Raw genomic sequence first — 20,272 nt, 5'->3', positions numbered from 1 at the left:
CTACGCCACTCGGGAGCCCACTGTTCCTACGCAGGCCTCCAGTAGATCCTATCAGAGAGGAAAAGGCAAAGCAAGAGATTTCACTGTCCAAAGCATTTCTATGGGCTTATTTTGGACAACAACTCCCATTGTTAGGGCGGAGACATGAGCGTCTCGTCATTATATACAAATCTTGAGTCTAGTAGGCAGCCGCTTCTTTCCCCATACTCAGCTGCTGAGGCAGCCATTATGTATGCCCTATTTAGAGTTAGTCAAGTGAAAGGGGATTGTGTGAGGGCTACAGCATGGTAAGAACCTTAAGTGAATTAATACAGTGGTGCAGATTAAAAAAAGTACACAAATTAGTGTTTTCTTAGAAAAATGAAAATATATTCTCATGAGGTAATTCTCTAAAAATTGAGGTAAGAATTTGCATAGTATCACTTCCATAAATGTGTACACACCCGAGGCAGTATGAGCACAATGCCAACAAACATATCGGGTGGAAATGTGCTTTGAATTCTCCCTAAAAGGTGAATCTAGAGATGAACAGCATTTAGATTGAGAGCAGTTAAGCTAGTACCAGCATGGAGATCTCTCAAACCCACAGCTTCAAACCCACAGCAAGGATCTACTTGTGTCAGTCTGTATAATGTAAGTATAAAATAGCCAGAGCCAACTATATTGTGTGAACACATATGCTGGTATACACACACAGGAGAGACGGGTCAGACCTGCTGGTGACTCCAAACAACTAGAGGGGGAAGGAATCAATTACAAAACCATAAAAATCTAACAGTCAGTGGCCCTGCTTCTTTTTGTTTTTTGAACATAACTTTAGTGAAACATCCTCGATGTCCGAGTATACAAAAATACATTCAATATTCTAAATGCTGGCCGGGGTAGGACTGCATTTCAGTCTGCTACAAAGAACTGATACAAAAATAGATATGTTCTGATAACGAAGGGCACTTATGACTGCTGTAGGGATACCAACCAAAAGTTAGGTGGCAACAGGCCTAAAAACACCAGCACCACTGAAGACATCTACATTCTGAAGACAGAGGGCAGCATTCAGCTAAAAACAAACATCCCTTTGGAAACTGGTTATAAAATAGATTTTCCAAAACCAGTCAAAGAATATATCATGCAAATGTTCTGTAGTTGTTTTTGGAGAAGCTGAGATACTTTTTAAATGTTTCCCCTCGTGCTTTGGCGTGAGGTCAGTAGTCAATTATGAACCATTTCCTGACCGACTGGACTTACTACAGAGAGCGATACCAAAGATGGTGGATAAATTAAGATGTCCCACTCAGGCTGTTAATCTTTTCTTTTTTTAAATGTCACCGTTCCGGTCCACTTAAGTGGTGGCTCTCCCACAGGCACCAATGCATAAGCAGCTGGGTCTGGTCTGCTTAGTTCATTGACTGTATATGAACCAGAAAATAGGAGCGGGGGAGGTGTCTCGCTTCCCGTTACGTCTCTGGCGAAACTAAAGGGGTTAAACTCTAAAGACTATTTATGGAGGGAATTATCTGTTTCAGTCTACATTCCAGTTGAGAATTTGACTGACTGTGACATCCCTTAGTCAACTGTCTAAAGTGGCTGTGAGAAACATTTTAGTTGATTCAAATCGTTTGAGAAAAATAAAAACACAGCACAGAAGAGCAGAAGGTTGACACCTGAATAAATCTGAACTACAGATTACAGTCACACCTGGCCAAAGTCTGTCTCTACTCCTGTAAAGGCGTGTCTATAATACAACGCACAACTTGGCTGATACTCTTGATAAAATAAACCTGTACACTATCAAAACACATTTTCCTTTTTTTAAACCCATATAAACAACATGTACAAGAAATTCACAAAGACAAAAAGAAATAAAAAAGATTGTGTCTTTTAGAAAAATAAATGATAAAATGATCATTCCTCCCCCCAGAGGAGATAAAATGAACACAAAGAAAGAGCATGAGAGAGGGGGGGTTGAGATGTTTTGGTGGTAATGCTGATGATGTCATGTCACTGGACTGCTGAGGTACAAAGGAGGAGGGTTTGGGGCGGGGCTCAGTGGGTCCTGGTCCTATAGCGGCCTGTCTTTGTCCTGAGTGAAGCGCTGAGTGTAGAAGAGTATGTAGGCCTGGGCACCACACACCTCCTCCACAGAACACACGTTCAGCTTAGAGTCATTACAGTGGACCCAGAACCCTGACAGAGGGAGAAGGAGAAGAGAGAAAGGGTATTAGATGTAGGTCAATTCCAAGAAAATGTATCAAGAGAAGGTTGTGTGTGTCACCTTTGTATTTGTAATCTTTTACATAAAAATGTATTTTGTGTGTGAGTGAGATGTTCTTACTTCCTTCTTTGTTGTAGCAGTAGGCAGTGTAGTGGCCAGAGCCGAAGCCCTTCCCATGATGCATCACCACAGCGGACAGTTCGTACAGGAAGTGTTTGGGGCTCGGAGAACCGGCGGGGGAGGGACTGGAGCATGGCGAGCCCTTGGGGGAGGGGTCTCTGCAGCAGTATGGCTCCATGTTGAGGAGCTGGTCAAAGCTGACGTGGACCCCGATCTTCTCCCTGTGGTTTCTCCCAGACCACCTGATGACCAATCACAAGCACATCAACAGACCAAATCACCAAATAAGACCGCTAGGGTGTTTCAAATGCATGGTTGTGTTATGGTTCTTGAGCAATTGTTATGTGCTCAATGGTAACCTGCAGTGTTTGAGGTGCATTGGTGTGTTATAGTCATTTTGTGGTCATAATGAGGTCAGTACCTGAAGCGTTTGAGGTGCAGGCGCAGGACCTGAGGCAGTTTGTGAACCATCAGCTGTTTCTGAGCTTCAGTCAGGATGACAGGCTTGGAGGAGAACCTCCGCCGCTTACCTGGAGACAAGAGTGAGCATTAACCCACACTGTAATACTCAACTTGCACACTAGAGGGACACCTCAGACAGGGCTAGAGTAGTGAGGAGTTGAGCGTGTGGAAATCCCACTCATGGAGCAGTGCTTACCTCCTTGAAAGAGAATATGCCAGGCCTATTGAGCCAAAACCAATGATGGCCTATTGTATAGATAATAGAATGAAAATGAACAAAACATTTAACCCAGAGTCTTATCCCTGTCTAAGCCGGGTGAGGTTCGGGTGGTTTTACTACGGTAACCCCGGGCGTCACGGGCTCATTTAGCATTTTAAGACCCGTTGGACTATAACAAAAATATATTATAATTTTTATTTATTTTATTTTTAAATTGGGGACCTTACTTCTATTAGCCCATACAAATGCATTGAATAACATTCAATACATGGAACAGATAGTTCCACAAAAAATATCAAAATAAAATTTGTTTTGAAGTGTCTGTCCTATATCTGAGAGATAAGATCAGGAAACATTTGTTATTATTATATATACATTTTTACATGTATTTAACCCCTTATTCTTTACACTAAACAGTCTCCATATATACTTCCATTCATTTTTTCACCTGGTACCGTGGGACCTTTAGACGAGTCGTGGGGCCTGTGGGCGTCTTAGAGCAAAACAACCAACCGGTTCTTGAGAGTCTCACCTTTGCACCGAAGGGTCATATTAGTGTGTAACCCAAACTGTTTGGATGCTACAGACAGAAGTTGGCAGATGGCTGTACCGACTTCAGACGAGTCCAAAGCCGTTTGTGGGGGTCGTAGAGCAAAACGGAGAACACCATCATGTTCGTGAGAGGGGTCATAATAGTTTGAGCGCCAAACCGTTCACACACTACAGACAATTGTGTGTGAAGACCAATTTTCGGGATATCTCATGGTGAGAAACACCGCTCTAGCTCTGTCACCTCTCACCGCAGATGCAGAAATGCGACATAGGCAGATGCAGTGGATGGAGACACAACCAATGCAAAAAAACATATCTAGCTTAATTAACCTGTTAGGGCTAGGGGGCAGTATTTGCACGGCCGGATAAAAAAACGTACCCGATTTAATCTGGTTACTACTCCTGCCCAGTAACTAGAATATACATATACTTGTTTGATTTGGATAGAAAACACCCTAAAGTTTCTAAAACTGTTTGAATGGTGTCTGTGAGTATAACAGAACTCATATGGCAGTCAAAACCCTGAGACAAATCCTGACAGGAAACTGAAATCTGATGTGTGGATATCACTTCAAACATTTGCCATTGAAACACACAGGGGCTTGTGATTCATTTAGCACTTCCTATGGCTTCCACTAGATGTCCCCAGTCTTTACAAAGTGGTTTGAGTCTCCTACTATCAAAATTGACTGAAAGAGAGGATGTTTATCTTGGTCACAGGGGATGGGCCATTACCATTGTGACGTCGGCGCCCATGGGTACTCTCCCTTTTCGAAACGTTTTGAAAGACAATGCAACCGTCCCAATGGAATATTATTGAAGCCCTGGTTGAAAAAGCCCCTAAAGATTTATGTTATACAACGTTTGACATGTTTGAACGAACCTAAATATATATTTTTTGCTCATTCCTGACGACAAGTCAGACGCACACGGTACATTTTCACTAGCCTTCGGAGCGCACTAACACTATTGGGACATATATTATTAACTTTTTTGAACAAAACTACATTTGTTATGGACCTGGGATTCCTAGAAGTGCCTTCTGATAAAGATAATCAAAGGTAAGGGATTATTTACAATAGTATTTTTGATGGTTGATCGTTCCAAGATGGCTCCAACATTTATAGCCTAGACTTTTTTTCTGGGCATACCACGTCGTTTATTGCAAAGTGTGATTTCCCAGTAAAGTTATTTTTAAATCTGGCAAAGAGATGGCATTCAAGACATGTTAATCTATAAGTCTTTGAATGACAATATTACATTTTAACAATGTTTTCGAATAGTAATTTTGTAAATTGTAGCGCTGATTCATCGGAAGCATTTGAGGGAAAAGATTTTCTGAACGTCATGCGCCGATGTAAAATGCAGTTTTTATATATAAATATGAACTTTATCGAACAAAAAATGCATGTGTTGTGTAACATGATGTCCTAGGAGTGTCATCTGATGAAGGTTGTCAAAGGTTAGTGCTGCATTTAGCTGTGTTTTGGGTATTTGTGATGCATGCTAGTTGCTTTGAAAATGGCTGTGTGATTATTTCTGGCTGGGTACTCTGCTGACATAATCTAATGTTTTGCTTTTGCTGTAAAGCCTTTTTGAAAATCGGACAACGTGGTTCGATTCAGGAGAGGTGTATCTATAAAACGGTGTAAAATAGTCATATGTTTGAGAAATTGAAGTTATAGCATTTATGAGGTTTTGCATTTAGCGCGACGCGATTCCACTGGCTGTTGATTAGGGTGGGACGCAAGCGTCCCACTGGCCCAGACAGGCTAAACTGAGATTTTTATGGGGACTTTTGTATTATGCTAATTAGATCTCCACAGGGCGTGGATATCGACCTTAGGGGGTTTAAGAGATAAATACTTATAAATACTTTGCTACAATGACACACTTAGCTAGCTACCAACCTCGTTCCTTTCTGTTAGCATGTGTACGTACTAAGTCGGGATACCTGTCTTTTCAGATTCCACAGTGATTCTTTAGTTGTGGACACTACATCACTGCACTCCCTCTCTTGCTCTTGCTCCTCCTCATCTTTGTAAGGCACCTTAATTTTTCACCTGTGTGTTTTATCAGTTCCTTTCTGAAAATATTTAGCATACTAGATAACAGTAACTAAAGCAAGGGGATAAAGCAGCACACAAGTAGACTACAAATGCATGCTGGTCCGGGCATGCCCTGAGCTTGTGAAGTGAGCGCTACTGGAGCAAAATTGGAGTGGGCGAGAAGGCCGACGCTCCAGCCTTTGGGAAACTCGCTCCACGCTCCAGTCAAATTTAGTACGCTCCGCTCACATGCTCTGGACAGGGCTATGTGAATACTCAGTCTAACTATAGCACTGGATGGTAGTCTGACATGCAGAGACAGAAAAATCGAGAAAACGAACTGCTTTGGCAAAATTATTGTACCTCTAACAATCATACCATTGAATGAATGTGTGTGCTCACTGTGTACATTTGTGTATGTGTGCCTCTGTCACTCACTGTTGCACTGGTCGCAGGCATAGATGTTGCCCTCCAGGGCTTCGGTCTCTGTGAACTTGGCCAGCATCTCCGTCAGCTGGCACGAGACCTGCGCTGCGCTCTCCCGGCTGTTGCTGTGGTAACGCTCGGGGAACTCCAGCGATAGGTCCCAGAAGGGTTCCACCGTGTTGGAGCGGTGGTCACATGCTAGACAAGTCACCTGGTGGAGGGGGAAGAGAAGCGAGAGAAAGAGGTATGGCAGAGAGAGAGAGAGGGAGAAGGAGAGAGTTGGGGGGGGCGAAAGAGTGAGAGGAGGGAGAAAGTGAGGATGAAAGAGAGTTGTGTGAAGGCAAGCCAAGGGCAGCTGAGCTAACTAACGCAGTCGCACACACAGGAACTGGATTGTCTGAGATACACAGCTTTAGAAACATTGCCCCCACACTCACACCCTTGTTAGGAAAGAGCAGGTGTGGGTGTACGCTCAGAGAACTCAAGACACTCCTTTCACACACCAAAGCAGAAAGTACACACGTTCAGTCACACTCACTCACTTTCGGGTTAATCAATTTGAATTCAATCACTTTTAGATAGCATCCCTTTTGATTTAAACAAACCTTTCCATACATGTTTGGCCATGGAAGAAGTGGTCTGAAATGGACTTTTGGACCTGAAAACATTCATGAGATAAAAGGTGTTCAAAGTTTTGCATACCCCACCCTATAGGGTGAGACATCCATGTCTTTATCACTGGAAAAGATAAATGGTTGAGTTTGATATAATTTAAAATGCTTACAAACAGGTTTGTGAAACTATTTTATAATTTCTTGAAAAATATTTTGTCCATTAAAATAACATCAAATTGATCAGAAATACAGTGTAGACATTGTTAACGTTGTAAATAACCTTGAAGGCCAGCATCCCGTTTCTTGGCAATTTCTCACATGGAATAGCCTTCCTTTCTCAGAACAAGAACAGACTGACGAGTTTCAGAAGAAAGTCTTTGTTTGTGGCCATTTTGAGCCTGTAATCGAACCCACAAATGCTGATGCTCCAGATACTCAACTAGTCTAAAGAAGAACAGTTTTATTGCTTCTTTAATCAGAACAACAGTTTTCAGCTGTGCTAACATAATTGCAAACAGGTTTTCTAATGATCAATTAGCCTTTTAAAATGATCAACTTGGATTTGCTAACACAACGTGCCATTGGAACACAGGAGTGATGGTTGCTGATAATGGGCCTCTGTACGCCTATGTAGATATTCCATTAAAAATCAGCCGTTTCCAGCTGCAATAGTCATTTACAACATTAAATCAATTTGATGTTATTTTAATTGACAAAAAATTTGCTTTTCTTTAAAAAACAAGGACATTTCTAAGTGACCCCAAACTTGTCAAATAGTACCCGCAAAACACCAATCTCAACGTCAGCAGTGAAGAGGCGACTCTGGGATGCTGGCCTTCTAGGCAGAATTGCAAAGAAAAACCCATATCTTAGACTGGCCAATAAAAATAAAAGATTAAGATGGGCAAAAAAACACAGACACTGGACAGAGGAAGATTGGAAAAAAGTTATGGACAGACGAATCTAAGTTTGATGTGTTCGGATCACAAAGAACATTCGTGAGACGCAGAAAAAAATGAAAAGATGCTGAGGAGTGCTTGACGCCATCTGTCAAGCGTGGTGGAGGCAATGTGATGGTCTGGGGGTGCTTTGGTGGTGGTAAAGTGGGAGATTTGTACAGAGTAAAAGGGATCTTGAAGAAGGAAGGCTATCACTCCATTTTGCAACGCCATACCATACCCTGTGGACGGCGCTTAATTGGAGCCAATTTCCTCCTACAACAGGACAATGACCCAAAGCACAGCTCCAAACTATGCAAGAACCATTTAGGGAAGAAGCAGTCAGCTGGTATTGTCTATAACCCGTTTGAGCCATTGTGGGAGCAGCTTGACCGTATGGTACGTAAGAAGTGCCCATCAAGCCAATCCAATTTGTGGGAGGTGTTTCAGGAAGCATGAGGTGAAATCTCTCCAGATTACCTCAACACATTGACAACTAGAATGCCAAAGGTCTGCAAGGCTGTATACATTTTTTTTTTTTAATGATTTAACCATGAAAAAGCCCATTGAGACCCAGAGTCTATTTTTCAAAGGAGACCTGGCCAAGAAGGCAGCAACAATCAATACATTACATCATTAAAACATACAACATGATCCAGCCTAAAAAAAAGCGTTTACACTCCTCTGTAAGAGTCTCCCATCAATATTTTAAATTCATTCAGTGGCACTAACATATCCAGATGAAGCATGGATTGTAGACTATTCCATGTGTCTGGTGCACAAGAAGAGAAGGCAGTCTTGCCTAATACTGTGAATGTCCTGGGGACTTCTTTGGGATAGGGGGCGGTATTTTGACGTCCGAATGAAAAGCGTTCCCAAAGTAAACTGCCTGCTACTCAGGCCCAGAAGCTAGGATATGCATATAATTGGTAGATTTGGATAGAAAACACTCTAAAGTTTCTAAAAAAACAGTTAAAATAATGTCTGTGAGTATAACAGAACTGAAACGGCAGGCGAAACACCGAGGACAAACCCCCCGCCCCACCAAAAAAAAATCACCCCACCACTGATTTCAATGGCTGGTACTTTAAAAATAGGGTGAAATCGTGCCCTATTGCAGTTCCTAGGGCTTCCACTAGATGTCAACAGTCTTTAGAAAGAGTTTCAGGCTGGTTTTTGGAAAAATTAGCCAGAAATCGTAGTATTTCTAGGTGGCTCCCATTTTGGCTGTAGTGTTTACAAGTGCGTGAATGAGAGCGTGTTCTTTGGTATTTTTCTCCGGTAAAGACAATAACGATTCTCCGTCTTAAATTTGATCGTTTATTTGCGTATTTGGGTACCTAAGGTTTGATTATAAACGTTGATAGACTTGTTTGGATAAGTTTATTGGTAACGTTTGGGATTCATTTTGTATGCATTTTTGAAGGAGGGAAACCGAATGGATTATTGACTGAAGCGCACCAGCTAAACTGAGTTTTTATGGATATAAAGAAGGACTTCATCGAACAAAAGGACCATTTGTAATGTAACTGGGACCTTTTGGAGTGCCAACAGAAGAAGATCTTCGAAGGTAAGGCATAAATGATATCGCTATTTCTAACTTTCGTGTCGCAACTCCCTGGTTGAAAATGATTTGTTATGCATTTGTGTGCTGGGCGCTGTCTTCACATAATTGCATGGTTTGCTTTCGCCGTAAAGCCTTTTTGAAATCTGACATGGCAGCTGGATTAACAACAAGTTAAGCTTTATTTTGATGTATTGCACTTGTGATTTAATTTAAGTTTAATATTTATAGTCATTTAATTTGAATTTGGCGCTCTGCAATTTCACCGGAAGGTGTCGAAATGGGACGCTAGCGTCCCACTGATCTGCAAGAAGTAAAGTAGCAACCACCTAGCAGACCGGGTATTGTAACTGTTGGTGGTGAAGGAGACCAGACTACAGAGGTAAAGAGGGAGTTTATCCAAAGGGCTTTGTAGATGAACACATACAACTGTATCTTTCTGCGCATATAAAGTGAGGTCCAACCTACCATGTGGTACAATGTGCAATGGTGGGTGAGTGACTTGGCATTTGTAATAAAGCGCAAGGATGCATAATAAACAGAGTCCAGTCTCTGTATGACAGAGGAGGTTGCATGCATATACAACAAGTCACCATAATCAATTACAGAGAGAAAATTGGCCTGAACAAGCTTCTTTCTAGGCATAAGTGGGAAGCAAGCCTGATTACGAAAATAAAAACCCAATTTCAAGTTAAGCTTTGTCACAAGATTATCCACATGAACTTTAAAGGACAACTTGTCATCCAACCAAATACCTAGGTATTTGTAGGATGACACTTTTTTAAAGGATAAGCCACCAGATATGACAATGCTAACCTTCTGAGAGTTCTAGCTCTGGTAAAGGTCATGAATTTAGTTTTTTGTACATTCAAGACCAGTTTGAGACCATAAAGGGAGGCCTGCAGTGACTGAAAAGCAGTCTGAAGCTCTTCAACAGCCTGAACTAGAGAAGGAGCACATGAATATATGACTATATATAACTTTGCTGGTTGCATCCCATTTCCCAAATCATTAATAAAAATTGAGAACAACACAGGAGCTAAAATGGAACCCTGGGGCACAGCTCTATTCATCTCAAGAAAGCTAGACTTGTGATTGTCAGTATATACACATTGTGTTCTGTCAGAAAGATAGTTCCTAAACCAATTTACTGCCCCTTCACTGAGACCAATGTTTGAGTCTAGCTAGCAACAGTTCATGGTCAACTGAATCAAAGGCCTTTGATAAATCCACAAACAGAGCAGCAATGTTGCTTTTTATCAAGTGCATTAATGATGTCATGTACCACTGCCATAGCTGCAGTTGTGGTACTGTGCCCCGATCTAAACCCAGACTGAACCCCGCTCAGTATGTTCTTTTCAATGAAGACGTTTTTTAACTGAGTTCACTAGGGATTCATATACTTTGGCCAGCATAGGGAGTTTAGAGATGGGACAATAGTTATTAGCATCTGAGGGATCTCCACCCTTCAGCAGTGGGAGGACATAAGCTGATTTCCAAATGCTGGGCATGGAATTGGTCAAGAGACTCAAGTTGAAAATATGAGCAACAGGTTCAGTGATAATACCAGCTGCTATCTTTAAGAGGTAGGGGTCCAGGTTGTCTGGACCTGCAGACTTTTTAGTCTATAGCCTTTAGCGCTTTATAGACCTCAGTATAAGAAACAGGCTCAAAGTTAAAATGGTTCACATGAGGGCCTATATCATAGTTGACTGTAACAGAGCTTACATTAGAGGCCTGGGCCCCACCATTATCAAAAACTTCCTGATTAATCCGGTGCATTTGTTTCTTAGCGCTCTGAAGGAGGCCTTGTCAACAGGAGCATTTGTATGTCTAGCTTGAGCCCAAGAGATATTTATCTTTCTAATTAATTCTGCCAAGTTATCTGAAAACCAGGGATTGTCCCCTCCACTGATTTAAAATTTCTTCACAGGGGAATGCTTATCACAAATCAACACAAATGTCATATAAAAATAGTACCAGGCAGTGTCAACATCGGGGAATCAGACTTACTCTGTCAATATTATAGTACAGATAGATCATGTAAGAACGCTTACTCATAAACTGTCTAAAATATAACAGGGTTTGGCTTGGGTCATTTTTGTATTTCCAACACAAGCAATTGCACAGTGATCACTGACATCATTACCGAATATCCCAGCTGATGTGCATTTGTGAGGGGTATTCGTTAGTATAATGTCCAATAGCGTGGATTTGTTAGGTGCTCTGGGATTCGGTCTTGTAGGCGCATTAATTAATTGAGCGAGATTCAGAGAGTCACACAGTTCTTTAAAAGAGTCCGATATAGATCTAAGCATGTCCCAATTCAAATCTCCTAAAAGAATGAATTCAGGGTCATTTAGCTTTTGCAAGACATCAGAAAGAGAGTTAAGTGTGTCTCCCGAAGCAGCAGCAGACTACAGTGATGTGGGAGTCCACTTTAACCGCAAGCAATTCAAAATGTTTGGCTTTGGTAATCGAGAGAATTTCAGAGGTGTTAAACTCGTATTTCATATAAATTCCAAACCCCTTTACTCACCCGATCCGTTCTAAAAAGTTATTTGACAGATTTCTTTAGCCAAGTTTCTGATAAAACCATTACGTCTGCATATTCTAATCATGTCTATTTTTGGAAATAGACTTCTAACATTAACATGCAAGAGGCCAAAACCTGCTGTTTTTAAAATCATAGGGAGTCGGTAGAGATTGCATGGTATCTACCGGCCCAGGATTTGGTCGCACATTACCAGAAATCAACAATAAAAGCATAACAATATATCTCAGTTGCCCAATGCGTGAGGACTTGGTGGAGCCAGCACCATTGTCAATAAAACGAACCGAGTCTTTCGACACAGGAAATAGTTTTTGATTTTGGAAGAATGGCATCAAGTGTAGGTCCAGTTGCATTTGAGAGTGGTACAAATGTAATTGCAGAGAGAGACCAAGTGCCTGGTGGTATTGACATTGGTCTCGGAGTGTTTGCAAATTGTAGGGCATAAGGCGAAGATTATTCACTCACCCATTGATCATTCAGCCTATTTAATCCAGGATGGCATTGAGTAAAGAGCAGGCACAGTAACAGATACATAATACGGTTTTTAGAGGTATTTCAGCACAAGTGCGCAACGACCTGCAGACGTTGTGTAGAACGTAGATTTTCCCACGGCGCATCAGGTTTTCCAATCCGATCACCACTTCTCCGCTCCTAGCCTTCAGTGCGCACCTGCGCTCGCGTACCAGGCCTGCGCGCAGACAGACGCTCCTGACTCGCCGAGCTCCAACTCCAGAAAAGTATAGAAAAAAATAAAGGCCTTCTCAATCCGAAATCTTTGTACAAGTAAATTTCGTAAAAATAGACTCTAAAAATAATAGTTGTTATATACAGCACCCACCTTCACATAAAAAGTATTTGCTTCTGTAAACTGGATTAGGGCCATTAAAACTCTGATCTCAAGGATAGACTGATTGGCTAGATTGGAGAATTGCTGCAAATGGAGGATTCTTTGACGAAAGCAAAGTTTGAAGGACAATTATTATTTAAATTAAAAATCATTACTTTTAACCTTGTCAACATCTTGACTATATTTCCTACTCATTTTGCAACTCATTTCATGTATGTTTTCATGGAAAACAAAGACATCTCTATGTGACCCCAAACTTTTGAACAGTAGGGGGCGTTAGAAGTAAAAAAAAATGTCAATAACAAAACAAAAATCAAGTAATTATAAAGTAGTTTGACAACCCTTTTTGTAAACTTTAAAATGATATAACTCTCAACCATTTATCTTTTCCATTTATGAAGACATGGATGTCTCTTGGTATGATATGCAAAAGGGGTCAACTTCAAGCACTTTTACCTCGAGTGTTTTGGCATTCAGTTCCAAAAAGTCACTTTCTGAGCCATTCTACAATGGGCAAGTATGGAAGGTTTTGTTCAAATCAAAAGGGGTTCTGTCGAAAAGTTTATGAAATCAAATGGATTTACCCTAACATTAACTACTAAAATGACAGAGCTTCAGAATGTGTTGATTGGAGCCAAGCACATTTAGACGGTATCATTTCAGCATATTGTATTTTATATATATTTATTTTATATTACTATCAAGACAGAAATGTGGTAACAGTCACGCACATTGTGCAGTAAAAGCTCCCATCCAAATCGCTCCAGTAAGATCACTACTAATAAATGTAAAGACCTTTTAATCCATTTTCAATCCATTTTAAGCCATGTCTAGACTGGTGAATCGCAAAAGTGTGTGTGTTTATCAGTATAAAAGTGTGTATCAGTCTGTGTATATCTGTGTTTGGGAGAGTGTGTGCCTCTCTCTCTCTTACCTGGCTGAGGAGCTGACCGTGGAAGATGGTGTTGACTACGCTGAGCACCTGCTTGATGAGATGTCTCTGTCCGGTTGACACACCAGCGGGCGGCGTGTGAGTCCCTGTGCTCTCCAACTCGTGCTGCACCTTGTCAAGCAGCTCACACAGGAACTCCTGGGCATCCTGCTGGGCGTAGCCCCGGAAGGCTGGGATCAGCTGCCACACCGAGTGCAGCATGGCGAAGGGCGACACCAGCGCCCACTTGCCCGACCACATCACCTGGAAGAGTGTGTGCAGCTCGTGGCACAGGGAGATGTGCTTGGAGCTGGGCTCCTTGGGCTGAATCAGCTCCATGCTCCGGGCCCTGGAGGCCCCACCGCTTAGCCCAGCACCCACCTGGGGGCCTCTCCTCTGGGCCAGCGTGGAGGACGACACAGGGCCCCCGGGGCTGGGAACCACCAGCTGGCCGTGAACGGCCGAGGCCAGCAGCTCCAGGGCCTGTGTCAGATCCAGCCGGAGGAAACACTCCCTGAAGATGTGAAGGTGGCTCAGCACCTGCAGGATGGAGTTCATATAGCACGTGTTGCCTAGGTTACGCAGACCCGTGACACCCGGCGTGACAGTGTGCCGCCGTTTGAGGGGCGAGTCGCCCTGTTTGGAGGGGGCACGGCGGGGGGCCGGGGAGGGGGCAGTCCGGGCTTGGGCAGAGGAGGCTCTGGGTTTGCTTTTGGTGGAGGAAGAGGGTGTTGAGTAGCAAGAGGGTTTGGGCGCGGGGGTTTTAGGGGGGCGGCCCATTCTCTTGGGGGTGTGAGTGGCGGGGCTCTGGGTTCTTGGTCGGGGGGTCTGGGGTGTGTAAGTGGTGCTGGGGTTGCGTGTTCGTGTGGGGCAGAGGTTGACGACGGCGGCAGCAGCTCTCTGACTGGCTCTCCTCAGGCGGTGACTCTTCCTGGGTGGGGCGCTCTCCAACGCTTCTTGTAGCTGCCTCTTCAACGTCTTCCTCCTCTCCCTCAACTCCTTCCTCCTCCTCTCCTCCTCCTCTCTCTGCCTCTCCTCCTCTTCCCTCCTCTTCCCCCCTTCTGTCAGGCTGAACCAGGTGTGGAACACTCGACCCATCAGTGCCCGGCGGCGGTGCCAGAGCGCTGTGAACATGCGGTCCTCGTCCCTCAGCTGCAGTTCGCTGGATCCGCAGGGTTGGGGGGCATCGGGCGGAGCGCTAGCCGATCTCAAGGTGCGTCCTGAGCGCGTGGTGACCTCGTAGCGCTGGCTCTGGATGGCGCTGAGCGTGGAGCGCAGCAGCTTGAGGTCTCCCGTCGCATTGTCATTGAGCACGTAGTCGTCACATAGGTAGCAGAAGACATAGAGCTCATTGACCTCCATGGCCAACGGGTGGCGATGCTGCAGGAAGTGCTGCAGGGCGTGCTCCTCGATGTAGCGGCCGCATGCAACGTGGGCGCAGCCCAGGCAGGCCCACACCGACTCTGTGGTGTTGCAGTCCACGCAGTGCCACTTCTGGGGGTTGAGGATGGAGTGGTCTGGGGCCAGCCTGAGCCGCCCCACGTGCTTACACCTGTCCATCGCACACACTTGCTGGGGGGCTCAGTCCGTGTGTGTGTGTCTGTGGGTAGGCGAGTGTGGGTGTGACACGTCCACACTGGGGCTTCAGATCACCATGGCGAGCTCAGAAACTGGGTGGTCCCACGGCATGGCTTTATCTGGGGAGGAAGAGAAGAGAGACTGAGTGAGAAAGGCAGTTGTACAAAACTCTTTAAACTTCTCTAATCTCCTCTCAGTAAAGGCCTTACCCATATCGTATGAAGAGATCCTTTGTTTTACAAGATGCCTGTTAGTGAAAACAATTGTATCAAAACCTTTTTAACCCACAGCCCATTCTGGTCTTTATAATAACTTGTGGTCATGCATTTAACCAGTTAGCTCTCTAACATGGGTACTTATTGTCAAAAAAGACAGGGCAATATCCTGAATGTTGACTGCGGTGTTCAGATGTGGTTTTCTGCCATTACAGATTTCCTTCCTCTAATGTACCCTTTAAAACAGTTTGCATAACCCTGGGGGGTTAGGCACTTCCGTAGCACAGTTTGAAAACTGCTGGGGTTGGGGAATCCTGTTTTAGAGTCTCAGCTCCATCATCATCAACCCCAATGGGGCCAAAGGGAGACTTAAGCCTGGAAAACAAAGGGGGGCTGAGCTGGGAGGGTAGAGCACCCTTTGTATGTGTACAGGCAGCCTTACAGAGAGAAAGGGGCAAGAGAAGAGATGGATATAGAAAGGGAATGGAGAAAGAGATGGATAGGAAGATCAAAAGGGAAACGAAACTCGAGGATCAGAGGATGCCAGTCCCAGCTACTGTTACCCTTCCCCATGAACCAATCTATAGTATATTTAGGAGGAGAAACAGGACAAGGCCGACCCTGACTCCACAGGTCCAAGGTCTAACGGGTGTTTGTTTACCATTCAAGACTGCCTGTGTGTGATTTAAATAAGTAGCTGTTACCACTGAAGAAGTTTCTGTCTGGCATGCCCTGACTGAGTCTGTCACCATTGTACCCATTTGACTCCCACTGTTTTATATAACATTTAATCAATGCAATTGTGGTTTTATGACCATCGACATTCGTGATGCAATGCAATTGTGGTTTTATAACCATCGACATTAGTGATACATTGTTTCGTTTTTTTTCTTTTCACAATAGATCTGGTGGGCAGTTACTAGCAAGGCCATTCCTTTGCTTCTGCTTAATTTTACCCAGTCAACACTGACAAAAAGCGAGAGATGTGTTTTCAAACCAGCTAACCTAGCTAGCAAGCTTTCCCAAACGTGTTTACCATTTCACTAACATTAACTCACCCGACATTGGTAAATAATCCCCGCAAGACAACTTTGAAAACTAGTTAGCAACATTACCTAGCTAACAATGTCACCAAAATACTGGTAACTAACCGCTCCTTCTTCAATCCTTGATGTCACTATCTATCTATAGTTATAACACGACTAACGTTACTGCTGACAAGAACCTACTCGTAAACTTATCGAGGAGGATATGAAAGACTCGTGGGCGCGCTAAGGTGCCCTTGTGCTTTCTCTGTCTGGCGGCATGTATCTTCTAAATAAACACAAATCGAATATCTAGCGTAAGATAGCTAAACAATCGCTAGTAAAATAATAAAGTATCTAGCTAGTTTGTTGGCTAACGTGGTGAGTAACATAGCTAGCTACATGGCTAGCAGCAACCAAGCTAATATTGTCAAGCCAAGTCTAAATACGTTAGGGGTCAATGCGTCAGGGTTTGAATTGTTTATCAAACATGCTAGTTAGTTTTCAGAGGAATGTGTACACCATTACAACTGACACGAATTGTAAGAAAGGCGAAAATTGAAAAAGTACCATACCTATCCTTCACGGCACTTATTCCTCTGGTACTAAAACGGTCGCCATCTTGTATCTACTCTTGTCGCGTGGTGTTGGCTCGAGCACGTCCGCGGTAGGGTAGCGTCAAGTGTCGTTGCCTGGCTCAAGGTAGAGACTCTCCTAACATCAGATCTAGGATCAGATTATTCTACCCCAACTCTAAACGTTATCATTGAGGTGATTAGAAAACATCTGACTTTGTATCAGTGGTTAGGGGCAACCTCTAACCTACTCAGCACAGATGGCACAATTTTGTGACATAATCTCAGGATATTGTCATGTCAAATTCATGAAGCCAGGCCTACACAACACAATCAGAGAAAATATTTGACATAAAAGTGAAGTGGTCCTTCACATTCTATTAAGCACATTCTGCTGTTGAGTATGACATATAGAGTACTGTTTGGCACTGCAAATGGCCTATTTACCTTTTTCTACACCAGTAAGGCTACTAATAAAGCAACCCAATAACACGTTTTTTTTCTTCCTATCACTGCTTCTGGAAAAACAATTACATTCAAAACGTATCAATGCCACAAGATGGCAGTGATGTATCAATCAATGTTCAAGTTGTGCGTGAGAATACGTTGCAAACATTGCATGTGAGAGTATTAGGTGTGCGTATGTATGTTGGGGGGGATGCAGGTGTAGGGCTCCATGCTGGTTAATGAGGGCATTGGGGGCTGAAGGCACACACTATAGAGATGGTTTCAGACTGGGTGTCTAACATTAAAACCCAGAACTCCTGAGACATAAGTCTTATACATGCTAACCACAACCTGAGCCTAGGACTGACTCACTCAAATATACCCAATGTTCCCAAACTCTGTCAGCAGCTCTGGCCTCATGTGGAAAATGTCCTGACACAGTGAATGTGAGGATGAGGGGATACAGTCAAGAGACATTGCCAACCGTCACTCTGCATGAAAAGGGGTACTGAGAGAGAGGATTGTTGATCACTAAACAGAAAAATGAAAAGAATATGCACATGTAACCAGTGACTGGGTTCACACACAGGAATACAGTGTGACCCCTAGGTGACCTCTAGGATGACAGGGTGTGTTACCGAGAGACAGGTGTCAATCAGTGTTGTGGAGCAGGAGGAAAGCCAATATAAACACACTGTATATACACACACACACACACACACACACATATGATCAATGTCTCGCTCACTGATCCCCTCTGATATGGAGAAGGGCTTAGCTTTCAGCAGTACCACAGGTGTGTGAGTGAGTGAGTGAGTGAGTGAGTGAGTGAGTGAGTGAGTGAGTGAGTGAGTGAGTGAGTGAGTGAGTGAGTGAGTGAGTGAGTGAGTGAGTGAGTGAGTGAGTGAGTGAGTGAGTGAGTGAACGGTGAGTGTTTGTGTGTCTGTGTGTGTGTGGACGTGTTTAACTATACTTGTGGGGACCAGAAGAATAGTAAACCAACTGGGGACATTTTGTTAGTCCCCACAAGGTCAAATGCCATTTCTAGGGGGTTTAGGGTTAAGTTTAGAATTTGTGTTAGGGTTAGAATTAGTGTTAGGGTTAGGAACTAGGGTTAGTTTTAGGGTTAGGAGCTAGGTTTAGTTTTTGGGGTTAGGGTTAAGGTTTGGGATAAGGGTTAGGTTTAGAGGTTAGGGAAAATAGGATTTTGAATGGGACTGAATTTTGTGTCCCCACAAAGTTAGTTATACAAGACTGTGTGTGTGTGTGTGTGTGTGTGTGTGTGTGTGTGTGTGTGTGTGTGTGTGTGTGTGTGTGTGTGTGTGTGTGTGTGTGTGTGTGTGTGTGTGAGAAAGAGGTGCATGTGTGTGTAGATCTGTCATCCGATTCCTGTTGAATCACTGTTTTTCTCCTTCTTTGTCCCGCGGCCCTAACTGAGTCTTCATGTCCACACATGTTCCCTCCCACACCCCTCTCACTCCCTCTTTCTCTCTCCTCTCCATCGCTCCTTCTCTCGCCCACACTCTACATACTCCACAAACCAAACATAAACACACACACACACCTCCTGTCTGTATTGAAAAAGGTGAATACTATAGCTCTGTGAAAGTTCTATATAGTGGCGGTTTGTGGAAAGTGAAAACACAGGTGCTGATGGGTGAGAGGAAATGTTTTACAACCAGTAAATAAATACATTCCCCATAATTATGGTTTATGTTTGTAGCATTTATGTGTTCATTGGTACATGTCTTAATGGTTTATGTCTGTCTGCTTGCCTGTCTGCCTGCCCACCCGTCTGTCTGTCTGTCAGCACCTTTCTCTTGCGTGTCACTCGCTGTGTCACTCACTCTGTGTACATGTTGTTGTAATAGGTGGATGACATCAGGGGCTCATTTTCTTGGAAGTATCATAATCACAAGTTGTGTCTCAATCACCCTGCTGTGTCAACAAGGCCCAGTTCTGGCTTCTTTTGATGTAGGCCACTTTTGATAAAGAAGTGTTCCTGCATGTGTGTGTGAATGTGTGTGTGTGTGTGTGTGTGTGTGTGTGTGTGTGTGTGTGTGTGTGTGTGTGTGTGTGTGTGTGTGTGTGTGTGTGTGTGTGTGTGTGTGTGTGTGTGAATGGTTTGATAGATACATAGGACAGAATAGCTGTGGTATTTTTAGGATCAGTGATTGAGACTCTGAGTTGATAGTTCCAGTCAGGTTTCCCTTCTCTTCATTTCCTCTCTAACTGAATCAGGAGCGGATAGGATAAGACCACATAATGCTCATTCCCTCTCAGTAGGGCATCTCTCCCTTTCCCCATCCTGTCTCCTCCTTATACATGAAACAGGTCTGGGATCAGGCTGGTGTGTGTCTCCCCTGTTCTCCTCTTTTCTCCTTTCTCTTGACCCACATTGTCCTCTTTCCCCACCCCCTATTTCTCCCTCCCATCTCTCCGTTTTCCTGTCTCTCTATCCCCTTATACAACACAGCGGTCTGGGTGGATGTTACACAAGGTGCCAGGTAGCCTAGCATTTAAGAATGTTAGGCCTGTAATCGAAAGCTTGCTGGTTCGAATCCCCGAGCTTACTAGGTGCTAAAAAATATGTCAATGTGCCCTTGAGCAATGCACTTAACCCTAATGAACAGACACTGTATACACACAGAGACCAAACACACACACATACTAGTCAACCTTCTCACATCATACACTCCTCAGTCCCACGAGCGGAGGAGAGAGAGCGAGATGGAGGGCAGTAGCTGATATGGATGTGTTGTGTGATCCAGCTGCAGTAGTCAGGTCCCACAGATGTCAATTCAATGTTGGTGCAACACTGGTTGAAGAAACGTTGATTCAACCACTGTGTTCCCAGTGGGGGGGGGTGTGGCTCACTGTGGTGTCTCTGTTCCAAGGGCAGTTCAGTTCCCCATGGCCTTGACTCTTGACCCACACCTCTGCC

The 20,272-nt window shown here is 43.7% G+C and overlaps 2 protein-coding genes across 2 annotated transcripts in view; both read right to left on the bottom strand.

Annotated features, from left to right (window-relative positions):
- Positions 1-341: 341 nt before the first annotated feature.
- On the bottom strand, positions 342-17,056 carry LOC106576294 (ubiquitin carboxyl-terminal hydrolase 44). The gene is made up of 6 exons (XM_014153384.2): positions 16,882-17,056; positions 13,492-15,185; positions 6,053-6,251; positions 2,754-2,862; positions 2,333-2,574; positions 342-2,184 (listed from the first exon to the last, which is right to left on the bottom strand). Exons 2-6 carry the CDS (start codon positions 15,046-15,048, stop codon positions 2,060-2,062), a joined length of 2,232 nt encoding a protein of 743 aa, XP_014008859.1. The 5' UTR covers positions 15,049-15,185; positions 16,882-17,056; the 3' UTR covers positions 342-2,059.
- Positions 17,057-18,986: 1,930 nt separating this feature from the next.
- Positions 18,987-20,272, bottom strand: part of LOC106576334 (netrin-4) — a 42,578-nt gene continuing 41,292 nt past the window's right edge. Inside the window, exon 10 of the mRNA XM_045699908.1 lies at positions 18,987-20,272. This exon is cut by the window's right edge and continues 1,684 nt beyond it. The gene's annotated coding sequence lies outside the window, so the exon portion shown is untranslated.

This window comes from Salmo salar, chromosome ssa17 (assembly GCF_905237065.1).
Source record: "Salmo salar chromosome ssa17, Ssal_v3.1, whole genome shotgun sequence".
Lineage (NCBI taxonomy): Eukaryota > Metazoa > Chordata > Actinopteri > Salmoniformes > Salmonidae > Salmo > Salmo salar.
Note: the sequence above shows the minus strand (reverse complement) of the source record. Positions and strands in the feature narration are given on the sequence as shown.

What these genes read in the sequence shown, in the direction of transcription:
- LOC106576294 (XM_014153384.2), bottom strand. Translation starts at nt 15,048, where the DNA reads ATGGACAGGTGTAAGCACGTGGGGCGGCTCAGGCTGGCCCCAGACCAC. An exon ending in ACGGTCAGCTCCTCAGCCAG is followed by an intron (nt 6,252 to 13,491) that starts GTAAGAGAGAGA and finishes CCCCTCCACCAG; the next exon opens with GTGACTTGTCTAGCATGTGA. An exon ending in CTGCACCTCAAACGCTTCAG is followed by an intron (nt 2,575 to 2,753) that starts GTACTGACCTCA and finishes ATTGGTCATCAG; the next exon opens with GTGGTCTGGGAGAAACCACA.